Raw genomic sequence first — 15,830 nt, 5'->3', positions numbered from 1 at the left:
GTATAGAGGGGTGGAGGACACTGAATGGAGGTCAGTGGAGGGATTGGTAGAGAGGGGTGGAGGACACTGAATGGAGGTCAGTGGAGGGATCGGCAGAGAGGGGTGGAGGACACTGAATGGAGGCCAGTGGAGGGATCGGCAGAGAGGGGTGGAGGACATTGAATGGAGGCCAGTGGAGGGATCGGCAGAGAGGGGTGGAGGACACTGAATGGAGGTCAGTGGAGGGATTGGTATAGAGGGGTGGAGGACACTGAATGGAGGTCAGTGGAGCGATTGGTAGAGAGGGATGGAGGACACTGAATGGAGGCCAGTGGAGGGATCGGCAGAGAGGGGTGGAGGACACTGAATGGAGGTCAGTGGAGGGATTGGTAGAGAGGGGTGGAGGACACTGAATGGAGGCCAGTGGAGGGATCGGCAGAGAGGGGTGGAGGACACTGAATGGAGGTCAGTGGAGCGATTGGTAGAGAGGGGTGGAGGACACTGAATGGAGGTCAGTGGAGGGATCGGCAGAGAGGGGTGGAGGACACTGAATGGAGGTCAGTGGAGCGATTGGTAGAGAGGGGTGGAGGACACTGAATGGAGGTCAGTGGAGCGATTGGTAGAGAGGGGTGGAGGACACTGAATGGAGGTCAGTGGAGGGATCGGCAGAGAGGGGTGGAGGACACTGAATGGAGGTCAGTGGAGCGATTGGTAGAGAGGGGTGGAGGACACTGAATGGAGGTCAGTGGAGCGATTGGTAGAGAGGGGTGGAGGACACTGAATGGAGGCCAGTGGAGGGATTGGTAGAGAGGGGTGGAGGACACTGAATGGAGGTCAGTGGAGGGATTGGTGGAGAGGGGTGGAGGACACTGAATGGAGGTCAGTGGAGGGATCGGCAGAGAGGGGTGGAGGACACTGAATGGCTGGTAAGGTGGATGAGTCTGGCAGTGGCATTCATTATGGACTGAAGGGGGGAGGAGTCTATGTAAAGGTAATCCAATGAGGAGGGAGTTGCAGTAGTCGAGGCGAGAGATGACTAGGGAGTGAATTAGAAGCTTGGTGGTGTCATTAGTTAAAAAGGGGCGTATTCTGGAAATGTTGCGGAGGCGGCATGATTTGGACAGGGATGGGCTGTGGGCCTGAAAGGACAGTTCGGATTCTAAGGTTACCCCTGGCACCCTGGCATGTGGGGACGGACTGATAGATGTGCCATTGATTTTGACAGAGAAGTCAGGTGAAGGGGCACGTGGGGGAGGAAATATTAAGAGCTCGGTTTTATGAAGTCCAACCTCCCCCCCCCCCCCCCCCTTCCTGGCAAATCTGACCACAGCTTGAATGGAGACAGATCTGCTGTAACTGTAGCTTTTCTTGCACTCTTCCAAGACGAGGAGGAAGAGGGGTGGAGGTGTCCACCTCCTATCTCTCAGTATTTCTTGTTGCAGCTTATCTTAGGAAAGTTCTCGGAGTTGAGAGGATCCATCCCCTTCCTAGCTGTGGTTAGATTAGCCAAATTGGGGGGGGGGGGGGGGGTCATACTTTATAACTAGACTTAAGAAGCGCCTAGCAATATAGGGCATGTACTTTGTCCCATTTGGGGGGGGGGGGGGGGCAGAACATAGAAAAAAAATTGTAAAGATAGTTCTTTGAAGCAGCTTCTTTCATGACACTGCTCTCTACTAATCACCAGATAATAGCTTTGAAAGCGAAAGACTAATCATCAGAATTTAGAATTTTAAGGTTCTTTTTTCTTTAAAGTGGAAGTAAACCCTTCTATCGTTTTCAGTCAAGGAAGCTGCCATCTTGACCTCTAATGATTCTTCAACTGCCATAATGCTGCACATGTGATCAGTTATGACACCAGCCATTGGATGGTTTGAAAGTTTGGTTGAGAGCACAACCAATGTGACAGTTAGCATTTCCGGCATGCCAGGAATGTAAGGTTTACTCCCGCTTTAACACACTTTTTCTAGAGTTGATTACTTCTAGCTTCCTTTCCTAATTGCCTAGAACTTGTTTTCTATTGGCTGACGTCAACCAATAAAAAAATCTAATATTTCCAGCCAATGGGAGAGATGAAAGAAAGTATAATGTGGATTTGACCGCGGATTCACACCTGCTGAGGACTGTTAGAGAGTAATAGGGTACGCTTAGATGGGGTGGCATAGTTTACTTTAAAGCAGAATTACCATTAAAATTCACACTTCACATATGTTACCAAATTATAATTATCTTCTGAGAATGTCAGCTGACCAAAAAGAATGTCACTGAGCTCCATGATCACATGGCAAAGCGTCTGTTGTTCTTAAAGAGGAACTGCAGTCTGCTCACATAATTTGTAATAAATTCATCTTTGCCATTCCGAAGCTTCCCTCCAACCACTTTGCATGTTATTTTATATATACTGCGATTCTGTACTTGCCAAATATGCTGCAGAAATCTCCCTCCACTGAGTCTGGCTGCAGCCATTTTAACTGTGGGCAGCTGAAGCTGCTGCCTGTTCACTTCCTGGATTTACAGAGAGGCACACCTGCAGCTTTCATTGGCCCTCTTATGACTCATCCCCCCTCCCTTCCTGGCAAACTCTCACAAGAGTGAGAAAGAGCTGTGTATGATGTCATCAGCCTAGGCCAGAAACAGGAAGTGGGCTGTATAAGGTATTTATTTACTGGCAGAAAAAAAAAAATGTTTTACTATCCAAAAGATAAAACAACAAGAGCAGAAGATTTAATCGATGGAAAGTTGAAATAAATGACTGACGGTTCCGCTTTAATGAGCAGTGAGATAACAGGATCAAAAAGGTCAGCCCTGTATAAATATAGCATACAGTAGTTCTTCACTGCTCCTTCTCACAATAGAAGTCTGTAATTCCTCTATTAGGCCCCTTTCATACTGGGGTAGTGCAGGCACCGGCGGTAAAATGGCTACCATCGTTTTAGCTGCGCTATTCGCCCACTATTGGGGGCGGTTTTACCCCCCCTGCTAGTGGCCGAGAGAGGGTTAAAACCACCGCAATGCACTGCTGCAGCGGCGCTTTGCCAGCGGTATAGGCACGCTGCCCCATTCATTTCAATGGGCAGGAGAACGGTATACATACCGCTACTTCACAGCTCCAAAGATGCTACTAGCAGGACTTTTTTTTTTACCATCCTTCCAGTGCACCACTCCAGCGGAATGTAAGGAGCGGCTCTTTCAGGGCACTTTGCAGGAGCTATTTTTAGTGCTGTAGCGCCTGCAAAGCGTCCCCGGTGTGAAAGGGGTCTTAGGGTCCAATCACACCAGATACAAAACATTCCCACTGCATAGACAGTATAACACCCGTGTTAGCCAAGGAGCATAGTTCAAGCCATTGCACTGCACTGAAAAAAAGTACAGCCTAATGCATTTTCCGCAAAACATAGTCGCATGTAATTGTGACCAAGAACAAAAAACACAAGCTTAGCTGCTTTAACCACTTTCCGACTGGCACACACCGATGTACATCGGCAGAATGGCACGGGCAGGCATACTGGCGTACAGATACGTCCATTTTAAAATGCTGCCCTGCCATCGCGTGTGCGCCGGCGGCGCGCTCGCGTGCCAGTCAGGACCCCCGTGAGTCCAGTCGCGTGCATACCCGCGATCGTCTCACGGGGCGGTTGAACGGGGAGATGCCGTTGTAAACCTAGCAACTAGTGACGCTGATCTCTGCTCTATGTGATTGGAGCAGAGATCAGTTTTTACTAACACAAAGCCCAGCCCCCCCACAGTCAGTAACACGCCCCTAGGAACACTTAACCCCTACACTGCCACCCACTGGTTAACCCCATTTGTATAGCAGTGATTGCTGTATAAATGACAATGGTCCCAAAAATGTGTCCATAATGTTGCTGTCACAATAAAAATCGCTGATCGCCGCCATTACTATTAAATTTTTTTTTCATAAAAATGCCATAAAACTATCCCCTATTTTGTAAACGCTATAACTTTTGCGCAAACCAATCAATCGCTTATTGTGATTTTTTTTTTTACCAAAAATATGTAGAAGAATACGTATCGGCCTAAACTGAGGGGAAACTTTTTTTTTTATATATATATTTTTGGGGGATATTTATTATAACAATGATGCGTTTATTTCCAAACTGTCGCTCTATTTTTGTTTATAGCGCAAAAAATAAAAACCGCAGGGGTGATCAAATACCACCAAAAGAAAGCTCTATTTGTGCGAAAAAAAGGACGTCAATTTTGTTGGGGAGCCACGTCGCACGACCGCGCAATTGTCAGTTAAAGCGACGCAGTGCCAAATCGCAAAAAGTGGTCTGGTCTTAAGCCAGAAAAATGGTCCGGGACTGAAAGTGGTTAATGACCTGTCCTTCCCTATGTCAAAAATGCATTGCAAAGACATGTTAGTGTACATTTGAGAATGCATGGAAAAAACAAAAAAAAAAACAGTTCCTTGTGTGAACGGCCCTCACAGTTTCTCAATGCTTATCTGCAATTACTACAACTAATAACGTTCCTCTTTGTATTCAGCTAACCTCCTGGACACGTTACTGGGTGACCCTTACAGGGTCTACACTTCTGTATTTCGGGGCCAAGTCTTTACGGGGGAATGAAAGGAAAAATGTGAGTATTTGTTGTTAAGAGTATCCTGTCTTTATTATTATTATTATTATTATTATTTTTTTTGCAAAGCAACAGTTTAAAAACATTTCCCACCTCACCTGCCACTATACTTGGCTCACAGCCTTTGCCAGACACCCGCACAGAGCTTGAAATCAAATGGCAGAAGCGTGTTGTATGTTATACGGCATCCTTGGCACTGGTCTAGTTTTTACTGAAGTGGAAGTTTTCTCTGTTGAAACTTTTACTAGAGGTTTTCTATGCCCAAACTACAAGCTGGGGCGCAGCGCTCCTTACTACACTACTGCAGATAGTTATGTGATTATATAGTAAGGAGCAGAGGTTCTCGGGTGGTTCACATTTTGAAAGATTTCAGCAAATGTGCGGAATACAAGTCAAGTCATAAGCACAAAATACACTGCTCAAATAAATTAGAGGAACACTTTTCAATCAGATTATAGCACCGAGTCCATTAAACTCCTGGGATATTTATCTGGTTAGTTAACCACTTTGCGCCCAGGCCAATTCTGACATTTCTCTCCTACATGTAAAATTCCTAATTTTTTTGCTAGAAAATTACATAGAACCCCCAAACATTATACATGTTTTTTTTAGCAAAGACCCTAGAGAATACAATGGCGCTCGTTGCAACTTTTTATCTCGCACGGTATTTGCGCAACAATTTTTCGAATGCGCTTTTTTCAGAAAAAAAACGGTTTCATGCTTAAAAAAAAAAAACAGTAAAGTTAGCCCAATTTTTTTGCATAATGTGATAGATGAAGATACGCCCACATGTCACGCTTCAAAATTGCACGTGCTCGTGGAATGGCGCCAAACTTTGGTATTTAAAAATCCCCATAGGCGACGCTTTAAATTTTTTTACTGGTTACATATTTTGGGTTACAGAGGAGGTCTAGGGCTAGAATTATTGCTCTCGCTCTAACGTTCGCGGCGATACCTCACATGTGTGGTTTGAACACCGTTTTCATATGTGGGCGGGACTTATGTATGCGTTCGCTTCTGTGTGCGAGCTCACGGGGACAGGGGCGCTTTACATTTTTTTTTTTTTTATTGTTAATTTTATTTTTATTTTTTTAGTTTTACACTAAAAAAAAAAATAAAAAAAAATTGACTTTTATTCCTATTACAAGGAATGTAAACATCCCTTGTAATATGAATATGGTATGATCGGACCTCTTTACAGTGAGATATGGGGGGAGGGTCAATAAGACCCCACATCTCACCTCTAGGCTGGGAAGAATAAAAAAAAAAAAAAAAATGATCCTGGCTTCCTAGCCAGATCGGCGCCGTTAATTTGAATACCGAGGCCGGGCGTGACGTCATAACATCGCGCCCAGCCTCCGAACGATCATAGAGACTCCGGGGACAATCTAGTCCGCCGGAAATCTCTATGATTACATGCTGGGGCCGTCGGATCCTGTGACCGACTCACCGATGGAAACGGTGAGTCGGTAGAAGAACCGGAGGGGGGGGGCGTCCCCTCCCGCCGCCCGTAAGAACGATCAAACGGCGGAACAGCCGCTATGATCATTCTTATGGTGCAGGGAATCGCCGGCTGAAAACAGCAATATCCGAATGATGTCTGTAGCCTCAGGCATCATTTAGATATAACCACCGAAACCCCATGACGTCCATAGACGTAGTGTGGGAACCAAGTGGTTAAGTAGCAGAGGGGGTTGTTAATCAGTTTCAGCTGCTTTGGTGCACTAGATGGGCAACAATGAGAAACCCTCAAAAACAGGAATGGTTTTACAGGTGGAGGCCACTGACATTTTTTTTTCCCCCGCTCCTCTTTTCTGACTGTTTTTCACTAGTTTTGCATTTGGTTAGGGTCGGTGGTAGTATGAGGCAATACCTGGACCCTATAAAGTTTGCACAGGTAGTCCAACTCCTCCAGGATGGCATATCAATATGTGCCATTGCCAAAAAGGTTTGCTGTGTCTCCCAGCACAGTCTGAAGAGCATGGAGGAGATTCCAGGAGATTGGCAGTTACTCTAGGAGAGCTGGGCGGGGTAGTAGAAGGTCCTTAAACCATCAGTAGGTCTGGTATCCTTTGTGGTAGGAGGAACAGGATGAGCACTACAAAATGACCTCCAGTAGGCCACTGGTGTGAACGTCTCTTACCAAACAAATCAGAAAACAGACATCATGAGAATGGCCTGAGAGCCTGACGTCCTCTAGTGGGGCGCTGTGCTCACTGCCCAGCACCCTGAAGCTTGATTGGCATTTGCCATTGAACACCAGAATTGACGGGTCTGCCCACTAGCGCCCTGTGCTTTTCACAAATGAGAGCAGGTTCACCCGGTGAGCATATGACAGACATGAAAGGGTGTGGAGAACATTATGCTGCCTGTAACATCGTTCTGCATGAGCGGTTTTGTGGTGGGTCAGTGATGGTCTGGGGGAGGCATATCCATGGAGGGACACACAGACCTCCACAGGCTAGACAATAGCACCCTGACTGCCTTTAGGTATCGGGATGAAATCCTTGGACACATTGTCAGACCCTACCCTGCAGTGGGTCCTGGGTTCCTCCTGGTACACGACAATGCCCGGCCTCATGTGGCAAGAGTATGCAGCCAGTTCCTGCAGGATGAAGGAATTTATACCACTGAATGGCCCCCACACTCGCCTAACCTAAATCCAATAGAACACCTCTGTGAGATTATGTTTTTCGGTCCATCCAACGCTGCCAGGTTGCACCTCAGTTTGTTCAGGAGCTCAGTTTTGCCCTGGGAACATTAGATACTTGCCCGATGGTGTCAAGCATGCATACAAGCATGTGGAGGCCATAGAGTACCATTTTGAGTTGCTGCAATAAAATTTTAGCAAAATGGACTAGCCTGCTGCATATTTTTATTCACTTTGAAATTAAAATGATCAACCTACAGCGGGCTGAATTCAAAGACACCCTGAAAAGCAAAAGATGTGGCATCCTTTCGTTCCCAACACATTACTCAGTCCATATCAGTATAGATATCCAGCATGATATTTTTCCCCATTGAGATCTACTGTGTTTTCAAAGTGGTCCTTTCATTTTTTTTTTGAGCAGTGTACATTTAGCGAGAATCCTTGAAGTACCGATAAATGACCTGAAGCGATACATTTACTCTGCAAATCTCACATTTTTCAACAATTACTGTCTTATTTTCAGTACAAGTCCACTCCCAATAAGAAGATGTCAATCCTGGGCTGGATGGTGGTATTACCAGATGACCCAGAACATCCAAATATTTTTCAGCTTAACAACCCGGATAAAGGTAAGCTGGCTTTCTCCTCAGTCTGATCTCCACATACCAGAATCTGATGTATTCTACAACCTTACAAAATGTGAATATTGTGCAACTGCAATGATTCAATCAGGAAGATTATGTGAAACATATATATGGTAAATGATACTTAAAGAGGGATTCCACCAAAAAAAATAAATATTAAAAGCCAGCAGCTATAAATACTACAGCTGCTGACTTTTAATAAATGGACACTCACCTGTCCCGGGATCCAGCGATGCCGAGGCCGATCGATCGCTCGGCTGCTGCAGTCACCATTCTAGGTGAGGGAATCAGGAAGTGAAGCGAATCGGCTTCACTTCCCGGTTCCCTACTGCGCATGCGCGAGCCACGCCGTGCAATAGGAAATCTCCGCGCTGTCACTGGGACCCGTGTGTGTCCCAGCAGACAGCGCGGCAGGGCAGGAAATAGCTTAGACTCCCACGGGAGTCTATGCCCGGAAGTGGGTGAAAATACCTGTCTTTGACAGGTATCTCCACCCCCCTCCCCCCTGAAAGGTGTCAATTGTGACACCGGAGGGGGGGAGGGATCCGATCAGCGGAGGTTCCACTTTAGGGTGGAATCCCGCTTTAAAACAACAATATATGCCGGACTGTTGCACAGTATGGGGAAAAGTGTAAACTATTTAGCACGCCATCAATTCCAATTAATCCTGTAACCAAAGTCAGAAAAGGCAATCAAATTGTATCTGTTCTTTTGTAAAATGTTTATATTGATCAGGCCTGTGAAAAGCCACACAGTATTCAGTTCCCAAAGGGGAAAGACCAAGTTAGACTTACCGGTAACTTGTTTTCCAGAAGTCTTTCAGGACAGCACCTGAGATAGCGACTCCACCCTCCTCATTAGGAAACACCTTCTTCCTCCAGACTTTAAAGGGAGGCGCCTCCCTACCACACATCAGTTGTAGAAGAGAACCTCCGGCCCCGGCTGGAACACATAAACACATACGTTAGTCACAGCGTAGCATAATATAATACCATAAGGCGGGATGCTTGCTGTCCTGAAAGACTTCTGGAAAACAAGTTACCGGTAAGTCTAACTTGGTCTTTCCCAAGGCGTCTTTCAGGACAGCACCTGAGAGGATAACAGAGACTTACCCCTTAGGGCGGGACAACAGCTTGCAGGACCTTTCTGCCAAACGCCTGATCGCTGGCAGAAGTGAGATCCAGTCTATAATGTTTCACAAATGTGTGAAAACTCGACCATGTCGCCGCCTTGCAGATCTGCTCCGGGGTGGCACCAGCTCTCTCTGCCCACGTAGACGCCAGAGCCCTGGTTGAGTGTGCACAAATTTCTGCTGGAGGAGATAACCCTGCCTGGGAATATGCCTCCGAGATAGCTAATTTCAGCCATCTAGCTAAAGTAACTTTAGAAGCTTGAAAACCCTTTTTTCTTCCTGAGAAGAGTACAAACAGTGAATCTGAACGCCTGAAGGACTCCGTCCTTTCTAAATAACTCAGCAGAGTCCTCCTGACGTCCAAAGTATGGAAAAAAGTCTCCTTATTTCCTTTGGGGTTAACACAAAAGGTTGGCAGTACTATGTCCTGTATACGGTTCTGCACTGAAGCTACCTTCGGTAAGAACTTTGCGTCTGTTCTAAGAATAACTCTGTCAGGAAAAATGGAAAGATATGGTTCTTTAACTGACAGAGCATTTAGCTCACTGATCCTGCGTGCAGAGACAATGGCAATCAGAAAAACGGTTTTTAATGTGAGAAACCTAAGGGAAGCCTCCACAAGAGGCTCAAAAGGCCCTTTTGTTAGAGACTGTAGGACTACCGACAAATCCCATCTAGGAAAAACCTTAACAGGAGCTGGCCTAGATCTTTTAAGAGCTCTAAAGAATCTGATCACCAGCGGATCTGAGGCCACAGATTTTTCTAAGAACACTGTCAGGGCTGCTACCTGCACCTTCAGGGTACTAACTGCCAGTCCCTTGTCTGCTCCATCCTGTAAAAACTCCAAGATGGAGACAAGGCTCCCTGTCACCTGGGCGGCTGACAAACACCAAGTTTTATAACGCTTCCAGACCTTAGAATAAATGGCCCTCGTAACCCTTTTCCTACTTGCTAAAAGGGTCGAGATCAAACGGTTGGAAAACCTCTTGCTCCTAAGGAGCTGCCTTTCAGAAACCAGGCCGTGAGGGCCAGGCTGGCCACTCCTGGATGGTTCACTGGGCCCTGCAACAACAGATCGTGTCTGAGGGGCAGACGCCAACAAGGCTTGATTGCCAGGCCTAGAACTGTCGAAAACCAAGCCCTTTTTGGCCAAAAGGGCGTGATTAGAATAACTGGCACCTTCTCCCTCTGAATTTTTCTTAAAATTAACGGGATTAACTGAAATGGGGGGAAAGCATAACAAAGACGAAATTCCCATGGATAAGCTAGCGCATCTGTGCCCAGCGAGCCATCGTGACTGTCCAGGGAAAAGAACTGGGGAACCTGGGCGTTCACCCTTGAGGCGAACAGGTCTACCTCTGGTAAACCCCATTTTCCGGCAATCATTGTGAATACCTCCGGGTTTAGAGACCATTCCGCTTCCCGAATAGCGTTTCTGCTTAGGAAGTCCGCTACCCTGTTTAGATCCCCTTTTAGGTGGACTGCTGATAGGGATAACAAATGTTTTTCCGCCCACCGAAGAATCTCCATGGCCAGTACCTGAAGCGACCTGCTTCTTGTACCCCCCTGTCTGTTTAAATAAGCCACTGCCGTGGCATTGTCTGTTAGGACCTGGACGTGATGGGACTGAAGCTCCTGAACAAACAATTCCAGAGCTAAGGCAATCGCCTTGATTGAGCTCTCTCCAGTTTGAGGACCTTACTGTCTCCTCTTTGGCCCAGGACCCCTGAGTGAAACGTGTTACTGTCTCCTCTTTGGCCCAGGACCCCTGAGTGAAACGTGTTCCTAGATGGGCTCCCCACCCCCAGGAACTGGCGTCGGTTGTTAGTCTTTTCCCGACTGGAAAAGCCCAGACTAACCCTTCCGATAAGACATCCTGTCTTTTCCACCACCATAGGGCCCTTTTTACCTGGGTTGACACTCTCACCTCTGCCTCTAGGGATGCCACTGTGTGATCCCAAGATCTTAGAAGGAAAGCCTGCAGACATCTGAAATGCATTCTTGCCCACTGGACTGCTGAAGTCAGAACCCCCAAAGCTGACATAACCTGTCTTACTGTCAGATTTTGGCTGGTCTGTAATAAAGACACTGCACCGGAAATCCTGTCCCTTTTGTCTAAGGGAAGGAAGATCTTTTGCTCCGCCGAATTTATCAGAAACCCTAAAAACCGAATCTCCTGAGATGGGTTTAGGGACGACTTTTGGAGGTTCAAAATCCAACCCAACGCCTCCAGATGGCTGCGAGCTTTGCCTAGATTGGTCTGCAATTCCTCGCTGGATGGGGCGAAAAACAGCAGATCGTCTAAATAAGGAATAACTGCGATTCCCTGGAGACGCAGTGGCGCTAAAGCTTCTGCCATTATTTTGGTAAAAATTCGGGGAGATGATGACAGGCCGAAGGGTAGGGCCCTGAACTGGAGATGATGAACCACACCCCCCAACCTCACCGCCAGCCTGAGAAACTTCTGAGACTGGGGAGAGATCGGAACATGTAGGTATGCGTCTTTTAAATCTACTGACGCCATAAAACATCCTGGCGTCAACAGATTTCTGACCGAAAAAATTGAGTCCATTTTGAACTTCCTGTACCTTATGGACTCGTTTAAAGGTTTTAGGTTGAGAATCAACCGAAATTTCCCTGTCGGTTTCTTTACTAGGAAAACATGGGAATAAAACCCCTCCTGCTGTTCTTGCAGGGGTACCTGTACTACTACGCCCTGTTGCACCAGTTCCTCTAGAGAGGACTTCATGGCCAGGGCCCTTACTGGGTCCCGCGGGGTGTTGGTAATCAGGAACCTTTTTGGGGGGTCGTTGACAAACTCGAGTGAGTAACCCTGCGCGAGAATGGTCAGGATAAACTGATTTGAAGTTATCCCTGACCACTGCGGAAGAAATTCTTGTAGTCTTCCGCCCACCCGCAGAGACGAGTCATTGCGATTTTTCGGCCTGTGTAGGAGGACGGAAGAGAATTCCGCCTCTACCCTTCGGCTTCGGGGCGGACCAACTTTTCCTTCTCCCCTGCAACTTGCTGTCCTGATCCTGAGTTTTTTGAGGTCGAAAAAGACGTTTTGGTACCTGCTTTTTCTTTTTGACCGGAAAGGATCTCTTTTTATCGGCTGTCCTGTCAAGAATATTATCGAGGTCAGAGCCGAAGAGCAAGTCTCCTGAAAAGGGTAACCCACACAGCTTATTCTTTGAAGCCGAGTCACCCGGCCAGGTCTTAAGCCATAAGGCTCTTCTTGCAGCATTAGTTAGAGCTGCTGACCTGGCTGATATCTTAATTGCCTCAGCTGAGGCATCTGCAACATAAGCCACTGCCGTAATCAGGGTAGGAAAAGAATCTAAAATTTCCTGCTTAGGGGAATCTGCGGCTATATGTGACTTTAACTGGTTAATCCAGTATTCTAAGTTTCTGGCTACACACGTTGTGGCCATTGCTGGTTTTAAATTGCTCATAACTGATTGCCATGATCTCTTGAGCAAAAGATCCATGCGTTTGTCCATCGGATCTTTCAAAACTCCCATGTCCTCAAAGGACAGATCTGTGGACCTTGAAACCTGGGAAAAGGCGGCATCCAGTCTGGGCACCTTGTTCCATACTGCTGCAGGGTCCTCCTCGAAAGGAAAACGCCTTTTGTGGGCTTTGGAGAAAAAGGGCTTTTTCTCTGGATCCTGCCATTCTTTCCTAATGGCCTCAGAGATGACCGGATGAACTGGGAATGTTCGGCCCTTAGGCTCATCCAACCCAGCATACATGCGGTCATGGAGTGATAATTCCTTTTTCTCCTCACTTAAACCAAGCGTAGCATGAATGGCTTTAAGGAGCCCATCGACCTCTTCAAGGGACAGTTTGAATTTAGAGGGGGCTACCTCAGAATCCTCCAACTCCTCTTCCGAATCTTTAACGGAAAGAGCAGTGGACTGCTTTTCCCTATCTGAAGGGTCTTCAGGCAGAGATTCTAACACCGGGATTGAGAGAGACCCCTGGGAAGACTCTGAAGTGGAAGGCTGACTAGCAGCCAGGTTTGCTAGTGAGTCACGAAAATTCTGGATCGTGGCGTACAGCTCCTTCTTTACAGAGGCCACCAGATCCTCACATACAGAGGCAGATTCCTCCTTAACTAAAGAAGTAATGCAGGGACTGCATAAGGTTTTCTTCCAATTTTCTCCCAGCTTGGCCCTGCAAGAAGGACATCTTTTCCTTGGGTCAGAGCTCTTAGCCTATGAAGAAAAAGACAAAAAAAGGGAAAAAAAACAGGGAACCCTTAGTGAGACCCAGTCTCAGCTTTGATAGGGATCACCACACAGGTGCACTGAGAAGAAACCAGTCAGCTTCTAGTGCCCAGACAGGCCCCTTGCCACCAGGGGGGAAAAAAGGAGAGAGAGCGAGACCAAACGCCAGACTGCTGCCTCTTACCTGGGCTTTGCTGGTGCCTGTGCCTGTCCCCACCGCTGCAGACGCTGAATCTTCCATAACAGGTGTGCAGAGATCCACTTGTGGCTAAACGCCGCCTCCGGAGTCACGCCGTGCAGCTGCACCGGACCGGAAGCGGAAATAGGCACCAGCACCTGTCCTCCCCCCTGCGTCCACGCCGGAAACGACGTTTCAGCTGACCCGATGACCCGCTCTGTCACTTCCGGCGCGACCGCCAAAAAAAAACATGGCGGCGGCACACGCGCGCCTACGAACGTGCGGGCCACCGAATCTTCGGCTCTCTCCGAGCACAAGAGGGGAAGAGGAGCCCGCTTGCTACCGCTGACGAGGCGTGGGTAGGTCGGGAGGACAGCGGGTCTCTTAAAGGAGGAAAAAAAAGGGAAAGAAGCCTAGTCCCTCAGGAACACCTAAGAGAAACAGACTCCCTCCCAAAAGGTGTTCCCTCCGGGCCAGAGGAAACACAAAAACTGATGTGTGGTAGGGAGGCGCCTCCCTTTAAAGTCTGGAGGAAGAAGGTGTTTCCTAACGAGGAGGGTGGAGTCGCTATCTCTCAGGTGCTGTCCTGAAAGACGCCTTGGGAAAAGTATTTGTATATTGTCCCATCTTCCAAGGTGCCTTGTAACACAGACAGTGCCTCTTTCTACCTCCCTGCATTTACTTGAAGCAAGCCAACACATCTCTCTTCCATCTGCGTTCCTCCTGCCAATGCTTGCCTTGGGCACGTGATGGAAGCCAGAGACGGGTGTCCTCTAGCAAAGCGGTCATTTCCTCGCTAGCTGAAATGTCTGGCAGGATAGCTCACGGCTGCCTAACATCAGCTAGAGCAGTGTTTCTCAACTCCAGTCCTCAAGGCGCCCCAACGGGTCAGGTTTTCAGGTTTTCCATTATTTTGCACAGGTGATTTGATCAGTTTCACTGCCTTAGTAATTACCACAGCCGTTCCATCTGAGGGAAATCCTGAAAACATGACCTGTTGGGGCGCCTTGAGGACTGGAGTTGAGAAACACTGAGCTAGAGTTACAGGGCACCTAGGAAGATGGTCCTCCATGTACTCTGTCCCATTATTACTATTCAGGATTTATATAGCGCCAACAGTTTACGCAGCGCTTTATAATATACAAGGCAGATAATAGTACAATAGTTGTGAATGGCTTTGTATGTTGTGGTTAGTATTTTGAATTTAATTCGCTGGCTGATTGGGAGCCAGTGTAGGGATTGGAGGAGAGGGTTGGCAGACATTGAGCGGCTGGTAAGGTGGATAAGTCTGGCAGCAGCATTCATGATAGACTGAAGAGGGGAGGAGCCTATGGAGCGGTAGGCCAATGAGAAGGAAGTTGCAATAGTCAAGACGAGAGATAACAAGGGAGTCAATGAGGATCTTGGTGGTTTTGTTTGTTTAAAAAAAGGGTGAATTTTAGAGACGTTACGGAGGTGAAATCTACAAACTTTTGACAACGATTGGACTGGAGGCTGAAATGACAAGTCAGAGTCTAGGATTACACCGAGTACCCTGGGGGAGGGACTGATGGTTTCCGTGTTGATTTTGGTTGAAAAGTCATGGAAGGGGGAATATTAATAGTTCCGTTTTAGAGAGATTTAGTTTAAGGAAGTGGTGCGACATCCATGCTGATATGTCAGTAATGTGAGAGGAGACTGAAGGAGTGAGGTGAGGAGGAAACAGAAAGGAACTAAACATTGCAAAAAAAAATCATGCTTAATTGTTTTGTGTGGATATTGTGTCGTTTTATACAACTCCAGTTCAAATAAAAGTCTGGACAGTGTAAAATCTACATTAAAACAGAATGCAATGAAATCTCATATTTTATTCACAATAGAAAACATGGCAAATGTTTTCCATCTTAAGACAAAAAAAGGTCAATTGAAAGTCAGTGGAAGCGACGCATCGGGCAGCGAGCGGTTCTAACAAGGAAGAGCTGGAAGATATTTTGCAACTAACTAGGTCAATTGTCAACAAGTCAGTAGCTGGATTAAGTATAAGAAAAAAGCATCTTAAAAGCGTGCAAATAATTTAAAATTTAGAATCATTCACAGTACAAAATATCATAAAAATATTCAGAGAATCTGGAGAAATCTCTGTGCAGAGGACAAGGCTGAAACGCAATACTGGATGCCCATAATCTTCGGGGCCTCTGATGGAACGGTGTTAAAACAGGCATGATTCGGTGATGGACATTACTGCAAGGGGTTCAGGAATACTTCCACAAATCACATTTCACTGTAACATCCAAAAATTCAAGGTAAAGCCATATCTGAACATGACCCAATAACACTGTTGTCTTCTCTGAGCCAAAGCTCATTAACCACTTAAAGTGGTTGAAAACCCTTAGAAACCACTTTGACCAACAGGTAAGCCTAGATTAAGGCTTAC

At 46.8% G+C, this 15,830-nt stretch overlaps 1 protein-coding gene across 5 annotated transcripts in view; it reads left to right on the top strand.

The window, feature by feature from the left end:
• The window catches only part of RALGPS1 (Ral GEF with PH domain and SH3 binding motif 1), a 659,487-nt gene that overhangs the window by 637,370 nt on the left and 6,287 nt on the right, over nucleotides 1-15,830 (top strand). For all 5 annotated transcript variants that reach the window (XM_077484871.1, XM_077484870.1, XM_077484869.1 and 2 more), the window contains 2 exons: nucleotides 4,489-4,581; nucleotides 7,755-7,860. In XM_077484871.1, coding sequence (XP_077340997.1) covers nucleotides 4,489-4,581; nucleotides 7,755-7,860 — 199 coding nt within the window. The remainder of the gene's footprint in view (nucleotides 1-4,488; nucleotides 4,582-7,754; nucleotides 7,861-15,830) is intronic.

Source organism: Lithobates pipiens, unplaced genomic scaffold (assembly GCF_037356315.1).
Source record: "Lithobates pipiens isolate NorthernLeopardFrog02 unplaced genomic scaffold, aLitPip1_a1.2 Scaffold_166, whole genome shotgun sequence".
NCBI classification, from domain to species: domain Eukaryota; kingdom Metazoa; phylum Chordata; class Amphibia; order Anura; family Ranidae; genus Lithobates; species Lithobates pipiens.
This window is presented reverse-complemented; position numbering and strand designations above follow the sequence as displayed.